Source organism: Poromitra crassiceps (genome assembly GCF_964638095.1).
Source record: "Poromitra crassiceps genome assembly, chromosome: 1".
NCBI classification, from domain to species: Eukaryota; Metazoa; Chordata; class Actinopteri; order Beryciformes; family Melamphaidae; genus Poromitra; species Poromitra crassiceps.
Window position 1 is genome coordinate 48,155,167 of NC_139623.1, and position 17,489 is coordinate 48,172,655.

The 17,489-nt window shown below is 50.1% G+C and overlaps 1 protein-coding gene across 1 annotated transcript in view; it reads left to right on the plus strand.

Annotated features, from left to right (window-relative positions):
* elmod1 (ELMO/CED-12 domain containing 1) overlaps positions 1-17,034 on the plus strand; it is a gene marked incomplete at both ends in the record, with an annotated part of 50,377 nt that extends 33,343 nt beyond the window's left edge. Inside the window, 2 exons of the mRNA XM_083646485.1 lie at positions 4,913-5,046; positions 16,859-17,034. Of these exons, the coding sequence (XP_083502611.1) occupies positions 4,913-5,046; positions 16,859-17,034 (310 nt within the window). The remainder of the gene's footprint in view (positions 1-4,912; positions 5,047-16,858) is intronic.
* Positions 17,035-17,489: the final 455 nt, after the last annotated feature.

The window sequence follows — 17,489 nt, forward strand, 5'->3', positions numbered from 1 at the left end:
GAAGGCCAAGCGGGAGAAGACCGACCTGCACGTCGTCTGGCTCGACCTCGCCAACGCGTATGGATCAGTACCACACCAACTGATCAACTACGCCTTGGAGTTCTTCCACATGCCTCCCTGCATCAAGAACCTGGTAGCGCGCTACTTCAGCGATCTGCAGATGTGCTTTGCCCTCCAGGACTTCACCACCGGGTGGCAGCATCTAGAAGTGGGAATAGCAATGGGGTGTGCCATTTCTCCAGTACTATTTGTGGCAGCCTTTGAGATAATCCTCATTGGAGCAAGACATATGGTTGGAGGAATCAAATTACCATCTGGCCAGAGGCTACCCCCATTGAGGAGTTATATGGACGACGTCACCAGCCTCCTTCAGACAGCGGCATGTACATCTCGACTGCTGAGAAGGATGGACGAGCTGATGTTATGGGCCAGAATGAAGATCAAACCCTCCAAATCCCGTAGCCTGTCACTCAGAAGGGGAGTCAGAAACGACAATGCCATCTTTGTCGTCGGGGAAGAGAAAATCCCCCTCCTGTCTGAGCAACCCATCAAAAGCTTGGGGAGGCAGTACACGGCAGAGCTGTCTGACAAACAGATGGGGAGGACTGTCATGAAACAGCTCACGGACGGCCTGGCAAAGATCGACCAGAGCCAACTCCCGGGGAAGTACAAGGTCTGGTGCTACCAGTTTATACTCTACAGGAGGGTGATGTGGCCCCTGAAAATGAGCGAGATCCCCTCATCCGCCGTAAGTAAGATGGATGGAAAAGCCAACTCATTCATCAGAAAGTGGCTGGGACTGCCACGGTGCCTTTCTGAAACGGGCCTCTTTGGAAGGAATGCACTGCAGCTTCCATTGCAGTCCATCAGGCTAGGGTACATGCAGGAGAAGTCCAGGCTGGTCCTCGAGCTAAGAGAGTCCACTGACCAGTCAGTGAGGAACGCCAACGCCAAGGTTCCCACTGGCCGAAAGTGGAACGCCCAAGCTGAGGTTGACCAAGCCGTCAGTAGGCTGCATCACCGAGAGATCATGGGCAGAGTCCAGGCAGGAAGAGCAGGGCTAGGATGGGGAGAAGCACCACGGTTCTGGTCCAAGGCTAACCGTAAGGAGAGGAAGGAGATGGTGGTGGCAGAGGTGTCGAGGATAGAGGAAGAGCGCTACAAGATCAAGGCTGTGTCGCAGTGCCGACAAGGAGGCTGGACAACCTGGGAGGGAGTTGTCAACCGGAAGATCAGTTGGTCTGACCTCTGGAAGATCCCACAGGCAAGGATCAGCTTCCTCATTCGTGCAACTTACGACACGCTTCCCTGTCCTCGCAACCTGCACCAATGGTTCGGGAATGAGGAATGCTGCTCACTCTGCAATGCTCCCAATGCAAGCCTCCAGCATATCTTGTCAGGCTGCAAGATCGCACTCTCTCAGGGGCGCTACAGATGGCGTCACGACCAGGTCCTGGGGAAACTGGCAGAGGTGCTGGAGGGGCGTCGACAGGGGGCGGAAGAAGATACACCAGGCCAAAAGAGACAACAAGGCCCTTCTCCCCTGACCACAAGTGGGACATGAGGGTTGATCTCCACAAGCAACTCCGGTTCCCCACGGAGATCACAACTACATCTCTCCGCCCTGACATTGTGGTGTGGTCCACCAAGGCAAGAGCGGTGCACCTCATCGAGCTGACAGTCCCATCAGAAGAGGGGATTGAGGCTGCCTTTGAGCGCAAGAAGGCCAAGTATTCAGAGCTGGCTGCTGAGTGCCGGGAGGCTGGCTGGAAGGCTACCATCTACCCAGTGGAGGTGGGCTGCCGAGGCTACGTGGGGCAGTCAGCCACACGCCTCTTGAGGGACGCAGGAGTGACTGGAGGGAAGCTGAGGAAGGCCATAAAAGAGCTGGCAGAGGAGGCCGAGAAGGGCAGCTTTTGGCTCTGGCTGAGGAGGAAGGACAGGAGCTGGGGAAAGAACAACTAACCCCGACAACAGCCGCAGGGGGTAACACCTATCAGCTGCAGGGGGTGACAGGGAGACGTCCCTGTCACTGCTCCGCCACCAGGAGACGTTCTAGTGATTAAAGGAGCGAAACGTTGATGAATGGTGGTTCCTAGCTGATGACCCTGCAGCTGACCCGTGGGCACCGGAGGAGGTGCGACAGGCATCAATGCCAAGCAGGAAATACCACCTACCTGTACATTAACAGCTAGCCCTCCTCTCCCTGTTCTCTCCACATACTCTCCCTCCCCACCTCCTCCCCTTCCTGAACTCTCCCCCCACACTATTCTAAAGCATGGCACCCATTCTCTTTCTTTACCCCTTCCCCTGCTCCTTTCCCACCTCTCCTTCTCTGTTCTCTCCTCTCCCACACCCCCCCCCCACCTCCTCCCTCTCCCTGCTCTCTCCTCCCCCACATCCCCCCGCTCTCCCTCCCCCCTCCCTTCTCCTGCTCTCTCCTCTTTCCCCCTTCCCCTGCCCCTTCCCCACCTCCTCTACTCCCCAACATTTCCCATTCCCTCCCCACCTCATCATTTTCCTGCTCTCTCCTCTCTCACATCCCCCTCTCTAATTTGCTACTGTTGTGTCAGCTAGAATTAGCTAGACATATCTTCTGTGAAGCCCTCTGGGACATGCTTGTGAATTAGGGCTATACAAATAAACTTGACTTGACTTGACTTGACTCGACTTAAAGGGATACACCACTTTTTTTTTAAAGTTTAGCTCATTTGCCACATCCCCTCCACATAGCCAAGATACCCCCTGCGTTTACCGGCATTGTCCAAGCAGTTTACAGTGAGCTACAGTCGTGAAGTTAGTCATTATCGCCATTGAATGGAGGCCAATGGTACCGCTGTAATAAATCCGCTAAAACACACATCTCACGGCGCTGAAATACATGTTGTGCTTCGGGGACTCACCACACGATGAAATATCAATTCAAAACACTATTTCTGTCGGCATCGGTTGGCATGCTCCACATCTACACCACCAGTCCATCCCGGTTCGTTCTCTCCCTGCCGGCTGTTTGGCTGCCTCAGCCTCTCGTCTTGCCCGCTCTGCTTCTAAAGCCTGTAGTTCTTCCTCCGTATATTCTGGTTCAAATAGATAAGGTTTGTCCAGTAGTAATCATCATCATCCTCTCTCACGAAGTCCGCCATGATTAGTAGCTATCGCAGTTGTCCTTTGTTTTGGTTACATTCGTTTCCATGGTGCTTTGAGGCGCTGTGTGAGATCAGTGCGCCCGCCGGCCATGTTTGGAAAGTAGTGACGGCTGTCTATTTTCCTTCCAAAAACACCGCTATGTGCAAACAGCATTTAAAACGTGTAATAATGGATATATGAGTAGGTAAAACAGTTTTTGTAATTGTTTTATTTCATTTTATTTGGTGAATGAATGACACCATGTTACAGACACAGACCCACCAGGCTTAGTATAAATAGGTTTTGATATGATTAATGATATGAGTAAGTGTTAAGTTCAACGGACCCCTTGCAGCTGGATGGGCAAGTTGGTCAACAGTACAGTCCTGACAGCATGAATGATGATTGAATGATAATTATTGTATTTCTATGTTCTAAGAAATATTTTGGTCACTGGCATGAACTGGATGAAAATGGAACATGGAACTAGAATAAAATAGAAGCGAACTACGCAGGGCGTTCACCTACGTGGACTGTTGTGCGCAATGCAGATAAACTTCCGGTGGCGTTGTATCAAGAATGCGAATGCGTGTGTGTGTGAACGTGTAACAAAATTTCTCCAACAGTACAGCTACAGTACGCATCTTGTTGTCACGCGTGATGTAGTTTGCGCACATCATAGTGTGTGTGTGGGCGCGTGACAAAAATGTTCTATCATCTTCATGTGCGTTTATGCATGCGTTCGCGAAAAACGCATAAACATTATGCGTAACATTACGCGTAACGTTAATGTTATGCGGGGTGCACCAGTCAGAGCGCGTATGCGTGCGCGTGCACGCGTGACCATTACAAGTCAATGGGGAAACTACATGACACGTCAAGCGTTGCTTTGCTACACAGGCGTCAAAGCATGCGTGTGTGACGCGTTCAGTCGATAGCTGCGCATGTTTATTGAGTCGTTTGGACCTCCATAGTGTGTGTGTGTGTGTGTGTGTGTGTGTGTGTGTGTGTGTGTGTGTGCGCGAGCGAGCGCGAGCGTGTGTTTTATGAGTGTGTGTGAGCTTGAGTGTGTGTGTGTGTGTGTGTTTTTGAGTCAGCCCTTAGCACTTATCCTAACTATAATGGGACTTCGGGAGTACGCTAAGGGCGACCTGACGGAGTGCAGAGCACTGTCTTTGTGCAATTTTTTGACTTTATATATTTGAATATTAATTAATTTGTGTTCGATTCTGCCCCACCCGCCTCAACAACATCATTACATTACATTACATTACGTCATTTGGCAGACGCTTTTATCCAAAGCGACTTACAATAACACACTTTTTGTCAGCAATAGAGCAATCAACTATGGAGCACAGTCTATGACAACTACAAATCCTGAAGGAACAGTGGTACGAGTTTTAGTGTAGGATTTTTTTCCCCGTTACGTACGTAACTAACGGAATTTTTCATTCTGTTAGTTTTTCCAAATTTAGGCTTCAAAAGCTCATGTTTTCAGAATTCTAACACGCGAAGATTGTAAAATGGATGCTTGTTATAGCATGAATTCATTTGCGCGTAAAGCTGACGCGTTTCATTTTGGAATATCCAAACATATCGACAGCATACGCATAATGCTGCTGGAGATAAACAGATTTTTTCACGTTTTCACGCCGGACGTTTCAAAGAAATCCTGTGGGCTGTGAGTGTTGACTGATTGTGGATGGAGCACAGATGACAGCAGAACGGAGGAGATGAAGCAGCTTCTGCACACTTCAATCTGTTATTTCTATTCTCTCCCATCCAGCTATTCTTTTGCCATTGTGGGCATCAACATCACAGACCTGGCCTACTCTCTGCTGGTGAGCGGAGCTCTGAAGACCCACCTGTACAACGTGGCCCCGGAGATGCCCAGCCTGCTGCATCTCCAGCAGACCTTCTGTGAGTTGACGAGGAGTTTCACTGTCCACTAGGGTTATATCCCTTTGTAGATTTATTTAGTTATTTGTTTATTTGGACGGGACAGTGCAAAATTAATGAACACAGAAACCATAGAACAGATACTAAAACCTGGAACATAGTAAAAGTGTAAAAATTGCCGGATATAGCACGAGGCTAATTTCCATCCGTTGTCCCAATAAAACATAAAACACAATAAACATAAAATGTAAAACATAGTAAAACATACATAAAACATAGGTGGTAGCAGCAGTACACTCTAAAACTAAGTAAAACATAAGTAGCAGCAATACACTCTAAAATACATGGCAGCAATTACTCATATAAAATTAAAATTACATAATACACTAAAAGAAAAAGAAGGAAAACATACTACCTGTGAGTACATGACTGGTTTGTTTTCAGCCATTTTTTGAGACTGCTTTTGAAAGTGGCAAGGGTGGGGCTGTCCCTTATGGAGACGGGGAGACTGTTCCATATTTAGCTGCCTTTTATTGACAGCACATTCTGGCCAAACGTGGTCTGTCTACGATCCTCTGGTTTCTGACCTGGTGCCAAGTCCAATGCTTCTATTTTTATGGATGAATTCCTCTAAAGGAGGGGAGCTAGTCCATATGTAGAAAAAACAGGCACTCTTCAAGACCTTGAGATTCTCAAAGCTCAGGAAGAGATGCTGTTCCAGAATGTTACAGTGGTGGTATGACAAAGGTTTTCTAGCAAATGCCTTGATGGCTCTGTGATAAAGCTGTTCAATAGGTTTTATGACAGTGGCACCTGCAAACGACCAGTTTGTGAAGCAGTATTCAATGTGAGAGAAAATCATGCAGTGGAGATATGTTTTAGCTGCATCAACTGTTAAGAAAGGCCGGATTTGTCTAAAATTGGCTAAATTAAAGTTAATTGTGCTTTTCATTTTTTTGATGTGGTTCTTGAAGGAGAGGTTCGAGTCCAAAATGAGTCAAGTCAAGTCAAGTTTATTTATATAGCCCTAATTCACAAGCATGTCTCAGAGGGCTTCACAGAAAGTATGTCTAGCTAATTCTAGCTGACACAACAGTAACAAGAATATACAGAATAAAGATAACATTTGAACAATTGATAATATAGAAAATATAGGAATGAGGGGAGAGCAGAGGAGAGAGCAGGAGAAGGGAGAAGAGCAGGGGGAATGTGAGAGAGTGATGGGGTGGGGAGGGAATGGGAGATGCTGGAGGGTATAGGAGGTGGGGAAGGAGCAAGAGGAGAGAGCAGGAGAGGGGAAGGGAGGGGAGGTGTGGGGGAGAAGAGAGCAGGGGGAGGGAGGAGGTGGGGAGAGAATGAGCAATATAGACGGAGGAGAGGGGGGAGGTGGGGAGAAAATAGGAAATGTGGAGGAGGAGAGAACAGAGAAGGAGAGATGAGGGTGCAGGGAAGGGAGAGCCAGGGTAGAGAAGCAGGGGGAGTGTGAGGGAGGGAGGAGGTGGGGAGAAAACGGGAAACGCGGAGGAGGAGGGAACAGAGAAGGAGAGACGCAGGGGGAAATGCGGAGGAGGAGAGAACAGAGAAGGAGAGGTGGGAGGGTGCAGGGGAGGGAGTGCAGGGGGAATGTGAGAGAGGGGAGAGGACAGAGAGGAGGAGAGAACAGAGAAGGAGAGGTGGGAGGGTGCAGGGGAGGGAGAGCAGGGGGAACGCGAGAGGAGGAGGCGGGGGAGGGAACAGACCTCTCTGCTCCCTCCTCCCCCACATCCCCCCCCCCCCCCCCCCCAGAGAGGACAGAGAGGAGGAGAGAACAGAGAAGGAGAGGTGGGAGGGTGCAGGGGAAGGAGTGCAGGGGAATGTGAGAGAGGGGAGAGGACAGAGAGGAGGAGAGAACAGAGAAGGAGAGGTGGGAGGGTGCAGGGGAGGGAGAGCAGGGGGAACACGGGAGGAGGAGGCGGGGGAGGGAACAGACCTCTCCGCCCCCTCCACCCCCACATCCCCCCCCCCCCCAGAGAGGACAGAGAGGAGGAGAGAACAGAGAAGGAGAGGTGGGAGGGTGCAGGGGAAGGAGTGCAGGGGGAATGTGAGAGAGGGGAGAGGACAGAGAGGAGGAGAGAACAGAGAAGGAGAGGTGGGAGGGTGCAGGGGAGGGAGAGCAGGGGGAACGCGAGAGGAGGAGGCGGGGGAGGGAACAGACCTCTCTGCCCCCTCCTCCCCCACATCCCCCCCCCCCCCCAGAGAGGACAGAGAGGAGCAGAGAACAGAGGAGAGGTGAGAGGGTGCAGGGGAAGGAGTGCAGGGGGAATGTGAGAGAGGGGAGAGGACAGAGAGGAGGAGAGAACAGAGAAGGAGAGGTGGGAGGGTGCAGGGGAGGGAGCGCAGGGGGAACGCGGGAGGAGGAGGCGGGGGATGGAACAGACCTCTCCGCCCCCTCCCCCCCCCCCCCCCCCCCAGAGAGGACAGAGAGGAGGAGAGAACAGAGAAGGAGAGGTGGGAGGGTGCAGGGGAAGGAGTGCAGGGGGAATGTGAGAGAGGGGAGAGGACAGAGAGGAGGAGAGAACAGAGAAGGAGAGGTGGGAGGGTGCAGGGGAGGGAGAGCAGGGGGAACGCGGGAGGAGGCGGCGGGGGAGGGAACAGACCTCTCCACCCCCTCCTCCCCCACACCCCCCCCCCCCCCCAGAGAGGACAGAGAAGGAGAGGTGGGAGGGTGCAGGGGGAGGAGTGCAGGGGGAATGTGAGAGGACAGAGAGGAGGAGAGAACAGAGAAGGAGAGGTGGGAGGGTGCAGGGGAGGGAGCGCAGGGGGAACGCGAGAGGAGGAGGCGGGGGAGGGAACAGACCTCTCCGCCCCCTCCTCCCCCACCCCCCCCCCCCCATGGGGGGGAGAAGGAGGCGGGGGGAAAACGCGGAGGAGGAGAGAACAGAGAAGGAGAGGTGGGAGGGTGCAGGGGAAGGAGAGCAGGGGGAATGTGAGAGAGGGGAGAGGACAGAGAGGAGGAGAGAACAGAGAAGGAGAGGTGGGAGGGTGCAGGGGAAGGAGAGCAGGGGGAATGTGAGAGAGGGGAGAGGACAGAGAGGAGGAGAGAACAGAGAAGGAGAGGTGGGAGGGTGCAGGGGAAGGAGAGCAGGGGGAATGTGAGAGAGGGGAGAGGACAGAGAGGAGGAGGGAACAGAGAAGGAGGGGCGGGAGGGTGCAGGGGAAGGAGAGCAGGGGGAATGTGAGAGAGGGGAGAGGACAGAGAGGAGGAGAGAACAGAGTGGGAGGGTGCAGGGGAAAGAGAGCAGGGGGAATGTGAGAGAGGGGAGAGGACAGAGAGGAGGAGAGAACAGAGAAGGAGAGGTGGGAGGGTGCAGGGGAAGGAGAGCAGGGGAAATGTGAGAGAGGGGAGAGGACAGAGAGAACAGAGAAGGAGAGGTGGGAGGGTGCAGGAAGTGGTAGGGGTTCGGGAAAATAGGGGAGAAGAGGAGAAGGAGCAGAGGGGGGGAGAAGGAGGAGAGAGCAGGAGAAGGGAGGGGGGGGTGGGATGTGGGGGAGGAAAGAGCATGGAAAGAGAGGAGGCGGGGGGGGGGGAGTGGGAAGTGTGGGAGAGGGGGGAACAGGAAGGGGGAAGAAGGGAAAGGAGCGGGGGAAAGAGAAAGAGAGGGGGGGGGGGGGAGATCAGACAACTGACTACTCTAAGCATTAACCAGAGCTAACTGGGACATAGTATCTAGCTAATCTACAGCCTAATCTGGCCTATCCTACTCTGCTCTAGTCTGATCTTTGCCTGAACACTATAACAGGTCAGCCTTAGGCTGTAGCTAATCTATCGCCTACCTAAACTGTTCTAAACCAACCGGCAGCCCTCGACCAGTGATGAAGAGCACCGATGCCCCCCGCCCCGCCCCCCCCCCCCCCCCCCCCCCCCCCCCCCACATAAGGCGTGGGAGAGAAGGCCGGGCCGGGACACAGCGGCGTCCCCACACCCCCAGTGAACGCAAGAAAACCTTTCCACCATATGGATTGCCTCAGTGACTTGGTTGAGGAGGAACCTTGTGAGGTCGTTGTGCTACAGGGGCCCAGCAATGGTCGCCCGGGTAAACCCACCCCCCACGCGACCCGCTCCCAGCTAGTGACTGGGAACTGAGAGAGCAGGCCACGCGGGGGGCGGGCCCACCCAGGCAGTGGACCCAGCAATGGACCCCCATCCGGGGACTCCCCTCCGAGACAGGCCGAGAGATGCCGGGCTAAACCATGTACAGAGTTTTCCGGTAATGAAACTCTGTAAATGGTTTATTATGGAAATAAAATTTACAAAAGAACAGAAAATTGAAAATGTAAAAAAGAGTCCAACAGAAGAGATATAAAAATGTAGTTTTTAAATTATCCTAAAATCAGGGAAGGGAGTTGAAAATGCAAAAAGTAGAGTCCAAAAGAAATAGAAAATGTAGTCTTTAAGTGTTCGTAGGTTTAGAGAATACTAGCTAAGAGGAGGGGAGGGGAGGATAAGAGTCGGAGGTGATGATTAAGGGGGAGGGGAGGATAGGAGTTGGAGGTGATGAGGCCGGGGGGGAGGGGGGGGCGTCCCCCCCCTTCCCTTAGGCAGGCAGGTGACCAGGATGATGAGGATAGGGGTCGGTGGTGGTGAAGAGCCCGGGGTGTCAGACAAAAGAAGGAGTAGCGGGTAGATGGCCTAGAGTGACGACAGGTGGCTAGGGCGATGACGGCCGGACCTAGGGCTGCAGCGGCGGGGGTGTACGTCAGGCCAATGAAGGACACCTGAGGGGGAGAGAGAGAAGAGAGCGGGAATCTGCACGCCGAGGTCAGGGCATATGTCCGGCAGGTCATTGATGTACAGGGAAAATAATAATGGCCCAAGGATCGATCCTTGTGGCACACCAACTGGGTTGTCAAGAAAAGGGGACTTGACACCATCAACCATGACACACTGTTTTCTGTTTGTTAAGTAGGACTTAAACCATTTTATAGTATCAGCAGAGAAATTGAAATGAGATAATTTAGCCAGAAGTACTTGGTGGTTGACAGTGTCAAATGCCTTTCTGAGATCCAGGAACACAGCACCAACATATGGGTTTTTGTCAAGCATATGCTTAACCTTCTCAATGAAAAGACAGTTAGCTGACTTGGTAGAGTGATGCGCACGGAAGCCAAATTGTAGTGGGTGGAGTGGGGTGTGACCTTTGTCAAGATGTTTAAGTTTCGACACCCACTTTTCAGCAACCTTAGATAAGGTAGGTAGGATGCTGATTGGCCTGTAGTTGGCCACATGTGCCCTACTACCTGATTTAAAAATTGGGGTCACAATGGCCACCTTCCAGGATGATGGTACCTCCTTTTGTTTAATTGATTGGTTCACCAATATGGTGATGGGTTTAATTAGAGCGACCGAGTGCACCTTTAAAAAGTCTGTGTCCAGGCCATGGGTGTCCCTGGCCTTAGAGCGTTTCAGTGCCACAAGGATTTTTCTTACCTCTTCCTCTGTTATTTCCTCCAGCTCAAAGAGGGGTCCAGCATGCACAGTTGGACTGGGTGAAACACCAGAGGGGGCAAAAAGTTTTGTTATTTCAAATACACTGTTCAAAAAATACTCGTTAAAAGTACAGGCCAGCTCAGTGGGGTCTTTAATCAGGACGTTATTGACTTTTAATTCCAGGATATCGTTGACCTGTTTGCTCTGTTTACCTAGTACTTTATTTACGATCTCCCATATTTTTTTCCCGTTTCCTTTAGCACCTTCGATTAAACTGATAAAAAAATTGGCTTTGGCCTTTCTTAAGGTCCCAGTCACCTTATTGCGTACATGGGTGAATTTCTGCCTATCCGTCGACAGCCCAGATTTCAGGCTTTGTTTAAGGAGTGAGTCCCTAAGTCGCAGTAATGAACTGTAACTTTTGTTCCACCAGGGAAGATAATGCTCCTGCCTGGCCTTTTGGCGCCCCTTCCTGGAGAAAGAAGATATTGTTTCATTGATTTTTTCTGTGAACCGATTACAGTTTAACTCTAAATTATCAGAGGAGAGGGTTTCATCCCAGTTTATATTTTTAACAGCATCTCCAAAGCTTTGTTGCATGTTCTTTGGGATGAAGTTAAAGAAAGAGCCGTTTTTATTTGGTGCATTTAGGGACCGTTTTTTGTTTAGTTTCCTAGCAAAAAGAATGAAATTATGGTCAGAAAGACCATTTAGCAAATTATAGGTTTTGGCAATTCTCTCAGCTTTGTTTGTGAATAAAAGGTCTATCCTGGTTTGGGAGATGTTAGTTACTCTGGTCGGTTGTTCAATTAATTGTGTTAGATTATGGGCATCCATGGTTTGTTTAAGGTTCTTTTAAGGATTTTGTTTGTCATCCCAATTTACGTTAAAATCTCCTAAAAAAATGGTCTCTTTGTTAGGATCACAGGATCTTAACAGGAGCTTTAACTGGTCATCGAAATCCACTTTAGCGGTTGGCTGTCTATAGAGGCAAATGAGAGAGAAAGACATTTCATTCGATAGGGTGATGTCTACACCAACACAATCAAAGTTTACATCTGTTTCCCAAATAATCTCTTTGCAGGCAAGGGTGCTCTTAATGTAGAGTAATACACCCCCACCTTTACCCTTAATCCTGTCCTTCCTGAAAACATTGTATCCTGGCATGGATACAAGGGCTTCTGGAGAGGACTGTTTCAGCCAGGATTCTGATATACCTAGACAATCAATATTGGACTCATACAGGAGATGCTCTAATTGTTCACGTTTGTTACCAAGACTGCGAATGTTTATGTGTCCACACAAAAGTCCCTTTGGCTTGCTCCGTGGATCCCAGACAATATTAGCTTGGTTAAGAGTACGAAACAGTTTTGAGCCACGGTGCTTTTTTAGAGCTGGATTTCTGGATTTTACCTCAGGTTCGCCAGACCACGGGGGTCCAGCCCGTGGTCCAGCCCGTGGTCCAGCCCGCGCTCGTGTTGTGGTGGCCGGATGGACAGGCGTCGGCCACGGGGGCTCAGCCCGTGGTCCTGCTGAGACGGCCGGGTAGTCAGGCGTCGGCCACGGGGGCTCAGCCCGTGGTCGTGCTGGGACGGCCTGATGGGCAGGCGTCGGCCACGGGGGCTCAGCCCGTGGTCGTGCTGAGACGGTTGGTGACGGTAGACCATCTGGGGCTGCTAGGACCACCTGGTCCCTCAGCGCGGCCCCGCCACAGATGGACTCTGGACGCCGAAGTGGCGCTGTGACTGCCGCTGCTGTGGCTGGCGCTGCTAAGCTGTCGCCAGGTGACAGCCCGATGGAGGCTCTAACCGGGTGGATGGCCCGTGATGAAATGGCCGTGTGCACCGCCGAAAGCCACGAGGGTCCGGCCCGCGCCGTAGATGTCAGATGGTCAGGCGAAGGCCGCGGGGGCCCGGTTGTGGTCTTTCAATTCAATTCAATTCAAACTTTATTCAAGACACACACAGGGGGGTCCATAGTGAAGAACACATAAAACATATAAAAACAAGACAAAAACAAAACAATAAATCAACAGGGCATATACAAACAAGGCAGGACTTTCAGCCTTATCTCTGCACATACAGGCTAGAGCGCCAGTGTCTCCATAGCTTACTGTAGATGACAGCCTAACAGAGCTCTTGGCAGGATTAGAGAGTGATACAATGATGCTGTTCACAGAGTCTGTTAACCTGTATATAAATCTATACATCAGGTTTCGTAATACAGCAGGGCAAGTGGGTACATTTATTTCTACAAACATTTGACTGGCACTACAGCATCTTGGGGCTTTGAGCAGTAGCCTCATGCAGTCGTTATAGGCCACTGTCACTTTTTGCAGACTGCCCTTTTTGTAGTGTCGCCACAGGTGGGCCGTGTATAGCGGAGTGCAGTAAGCTTTAAAAAGTGAGATTTTCACCGGTCCCGAGCAGAAATTGAATTTGCGAACAAGCATGTTGGCTTGGGCATACAGTTTACGGCGCTGTCTAAAAACATCTCTGTCATCAGATAGGTCATTTGTTATAAAATGACCTAGATATTTGGTCTCCTTGCACTCTTTCAGTGTCATACCAGACAGATAGAAGTCAGGAAATACCAGCTTACTGTCTTCCTTACTTCTCACGATCAGATCAATTCTTTATCAATTCTGGACATAAAGTATATAATTTGCCTCTTACCTGTAGTACTTGCACCTGCAGACCGTATCTTGGCTTCCGAGTCAGCTGTCAGTTGAAATGGCCAGCTCCTGTTGTTAGCCTCTTGCTGCTAACAATGAATCTAAACAATTTATTCATTCATTTAAAAAATGTCTCAAACCACCTTATATTGATGTGAAAATAAACCATGAATCGTGCACTATATAGGCAGTGCCTATATAGTGCACGATTAGGCATAGTTCTCGGATGAGATAAAAATGTTGCCTATCACAGACTTAAAGAGAAGCATAATGGCTCATTTCCACCACATATAACAGCACAGTACAGCTCTACTCAATCTGGTCTTACTCGTCTCTACTTGATATAGACTCTGTTTCCATAGCAAGTTTACTCGCCTCCGCCCACACCTGGTCGTCATAGCGACCGCATATCTGCCCTCCGCCCATAGCCGAAGTAGGCTATAACGTATAATGTTCAAATTAAATCCATACACAGAACTTTTAAACTGGTTATGAAATACTGGTGCCTCTAAATGACCTACAGTGTACATGGGCAAATGTGACAATCGGCTAGGAGAATGGATATCACTTTGTTGTTACTCAAACTCACATGCATGCACTGCGCGGGGGACGGGAGTTGCGCTACGGGGAGAAGGGAAGCCTCTACCCCGGCTGCATCTCACCAGGCAAGACCGCGGCTTCACTAAACCCCCGCCTCCAGCCTAGCGGAGCCGACGCAGCACACAACTACAAAGGGCTTCCCGAGGAGCTGACTTTTTCTCTCTCAAAACAATTGAAAACCACAGCCATGTTAAAGCTGAGCAAGGAGATCGATTTTATTTCACCAGAGCCGAAGGCAGCAACACAAAAGACTGATGGAAATAAGAAAAAAGAGAAGGTAAGCCCCACTAAACTGGTATCCAGCATTGACACTAGGCATGCCTGCAGTGTTTTCACGTCACGGTATGGTACCGGGTTCACAGCGCTGGAACCTCAACAAAGCAGGGACCAAAACTAGCACGACTCAACCCGGGCTGTCCAGGTTTTTGATCGGTGGAATGAGACAAAAAAGCGAGACGAGCTGGGCGGGGCTGCGCACCCCAGCGCCGCTCCGCCACCTTTTGGTGATTTTTTAGGGGGTCATAGGACGGCTCTGGCACCTAAACAAATTGCACTACACCCCTGGTTGTCATGGCTTCACCACAGTTTTGGATTTTGGATTTAGCTACTCTTTAAAGCTGTAATGTGTAGGATTTCACCAGAATTTAAGTTTAAAACATTCAAAAATGAACTAAAATGAGCAATAGCATCTTGAGAAACAACAGATTTGAACTATGTATGGTTTTGCAGAGATGTCTACAGAAATTAGCATTAGCACTAGCTAGCCCCGGTCCGCCTTTTTCTGTAATACCACATCTACTTCAAGGTGGTGCTAGTGAGTCACTGTAGTGTCGAATCTGCCCTCAGTTGAGGAAGAGGAAGTAGAGCTGGGGAGACTCCCGTTTTGCTGCCACGGAATGAACTACCAAATCTATCAAATGGACACTACTCCCCCCCCCCCCCCCCCCCCCCCCCATTTTTTTTTTACAATTTTCGGAACAAAACAGAACAGAACAACAGGCTCAAACAAGGACAAAAACATACATATATCAACTTTTCAGCATACATAGTGATACCAGCCACGTAAAGTGTCAATGTGCTTGCAAGAAATGTGCGTGGGATCCCGCGCAAGGGGTCCATAAAGAGTCAGCCAGGCGAGTCATCAGTCACCTCTAACTTCGTCCAAATAGGCCAGAAACGGATGCCAGACCTCTGAGAATTTCTTAAGCGAATTGATCCTCAGAAACCGGAGTCTCTCCATATGTAGACACACATATATAAATGGACACTACTTGACTAAAAAGCTTGAATAATAGACTAACAAACTAGGTTAGACCACCTGAATCTGTGTTTTTATTTTACTATACATCCCGTAAGATGGCGCTAATGCTCTAGCCTTTTCCATCCACATACACAATGGTTAGCATTTGCGCCACCAACGATGCTGTAATAGGATGGTAAATGGTCAAATGGACTGCATTTATATAGCGCTTTTATCCAAATCGCTTTACAATGTGCCTACATTCACCCATTCACACACCGAAGGCGGCCAGCTGCCACACAGGGTGCTGGCACAGCCATCGGGAGCAATTTGGGGTTCAGTGTCTTGCCCAAGGACACTTCGACATGCAGACCGGGGATCGAACCACCGACCTTCTGGTTGGTGGACGACGCGCTCTACCTCCTGAGCCACAGCCGCCCCAGGATGCTCGGTTACAATACTAACATTACTAACGTGATTACCCCTGCCTACCAGTAGCTTTAGGCTAACTTGATTTCTCACTCTACCTAAAAGCAAAGAAAAGAGCAGTGCATTGTCTTCTATAGCCGACTACTTCTGATACCGATTGCACACAATCACTGGCCATTTAGTCAGGCCTCGCTCACAGAAGCCCTGTTCGAAACCGGTCCCTATTAAGCCGTTTTCCCACATGCGCTTTTTACCGCTAAATGACCGGAAAGCGGTCTAATGCCTTCATGTGTGAAAGTTGTTTTCCGGTATAAGCGCAGACTTTTCACCAGTTTCGAGCCAGTCAGAAGAGCGGTATGCCGCGATAAGGGACACAAGTGTGAAACGGGTCCAGTCATTTGCCGGTCCTTCTCTCATGGGCAAGGTGTACACACGTTGCTTAACGTTCACTTCCAGCGTGCATCATCTAATCATTCGCGCACATCAAAGCAAACTACTTCCACATTTCGCTTCGTGCATTTGCGCTGCTTCATGTGTGGGCGTGCTCCCCCCCCCTCTCTCTGCTCGCACTCTGGCCAGTCCCTCAGTCCAGCCCGACAGGGACACAGACACCGAAAATGGCAAAGGCTTGTTCGAGTCTTGCAAGCCGCCCAACGCTTGTAAGCAGATGCATGAAGCGAAATGTGGAAGTATTTGCTTACGTTGCTGACAGCGAAGGCAAGACACATCAAACGAAGCCAGTCTGTAAAAAGTGCTTCAACGCGACGCAGGTCAACGGATAAACATGAACCAGCCAGGCGATTTCTCTCAGACAGGGATCCCAACTTCTTCAAAGATTTCATTTCAAAGACTGGTTAGCGAATGTGAAGGATACAACTTACATGCCCTCTTAAGTCAAACGAGTGTGATTTATTGTGTGACAAGCGAACTTATTTCACCATCAGAGTTTTGCCGACCCCCAAAATAAGCTCCCCCCTCCCCCCGCCCCCCAACATACAGGCTATTTGACGACTATATTCACACATGCAGCGCTCAGGTGTGAAGGGAAATGTCCGATATTGACTTACAGGTCATTTTCCAGTACGCATGTGTGAAAACGGCTTTACAGAAATGGTGGACTACATAGTGTGTTGGCTATTTTGTACTAGTGTCCGAATTCTCAACTGTTAATTTGATTCACTATATAGAGTCCACTATAATATACCCACAATGCACTGCAATTTCTACTGAACAGCAGACGTACCCTACATGTTCTCCCATATACCACAATGCAATGCGGTCATGTTTACTAGATAGGTTTAGTCATTACTCATTTATGTATAAGATGCTTAAGATGGAGGCTGGAAGCAGGTGAATTTAGTTTGCATCATGTGGCCACATTTTTAAGGATGAAAAGTTCAAGTCTTCCATTGCTCTGCTGCAGGTTACCTCATGCAGGAGTTCCACCGTTTCTGGATCGAGGAGGATCCCAGCGACATCATGGAGTTCAACCGGGTTCGCTCCAAGTTCCACCGGAGGATTCTCCGCCAGCTGAAACACCCAGACATGGCCCTGTGCCCCCACTTCGCCGCCTCCGACCTCCACCTGGTCAACCTCTAAACAGCACCCCCCCCCCCCACACACACACACACACACACACACACACACACACAAATCCATAACCCAGTAGAGGTCTACTGTTTCCTTGTCAGAAATCAGAATACCCTTTGAATCCACTCAAACAGGAGGATCGTCAACACATTGTAGGGTCTTCCTCCTCTGCTGAACCCACCACCTCCCAGCTAACGTCATGCCACGTCACTGCCAACAGCTCACTCAGCCAACACACGCACACCACACACGCACGCACACACACACACGCGCGCGCACACACACACACACACACACACACGCACACACACACATACACGCGAGCACACACACGCACACTCACACACTGCCTCTACGCCCTCACAGCACCGTTAGACCACCAGCATTAGAGATGACCATAGCGATTGTATCTGTGCATGTGGAGGCCGCACCACACCATCACTGACTCATTGTTAGCAGTTGCT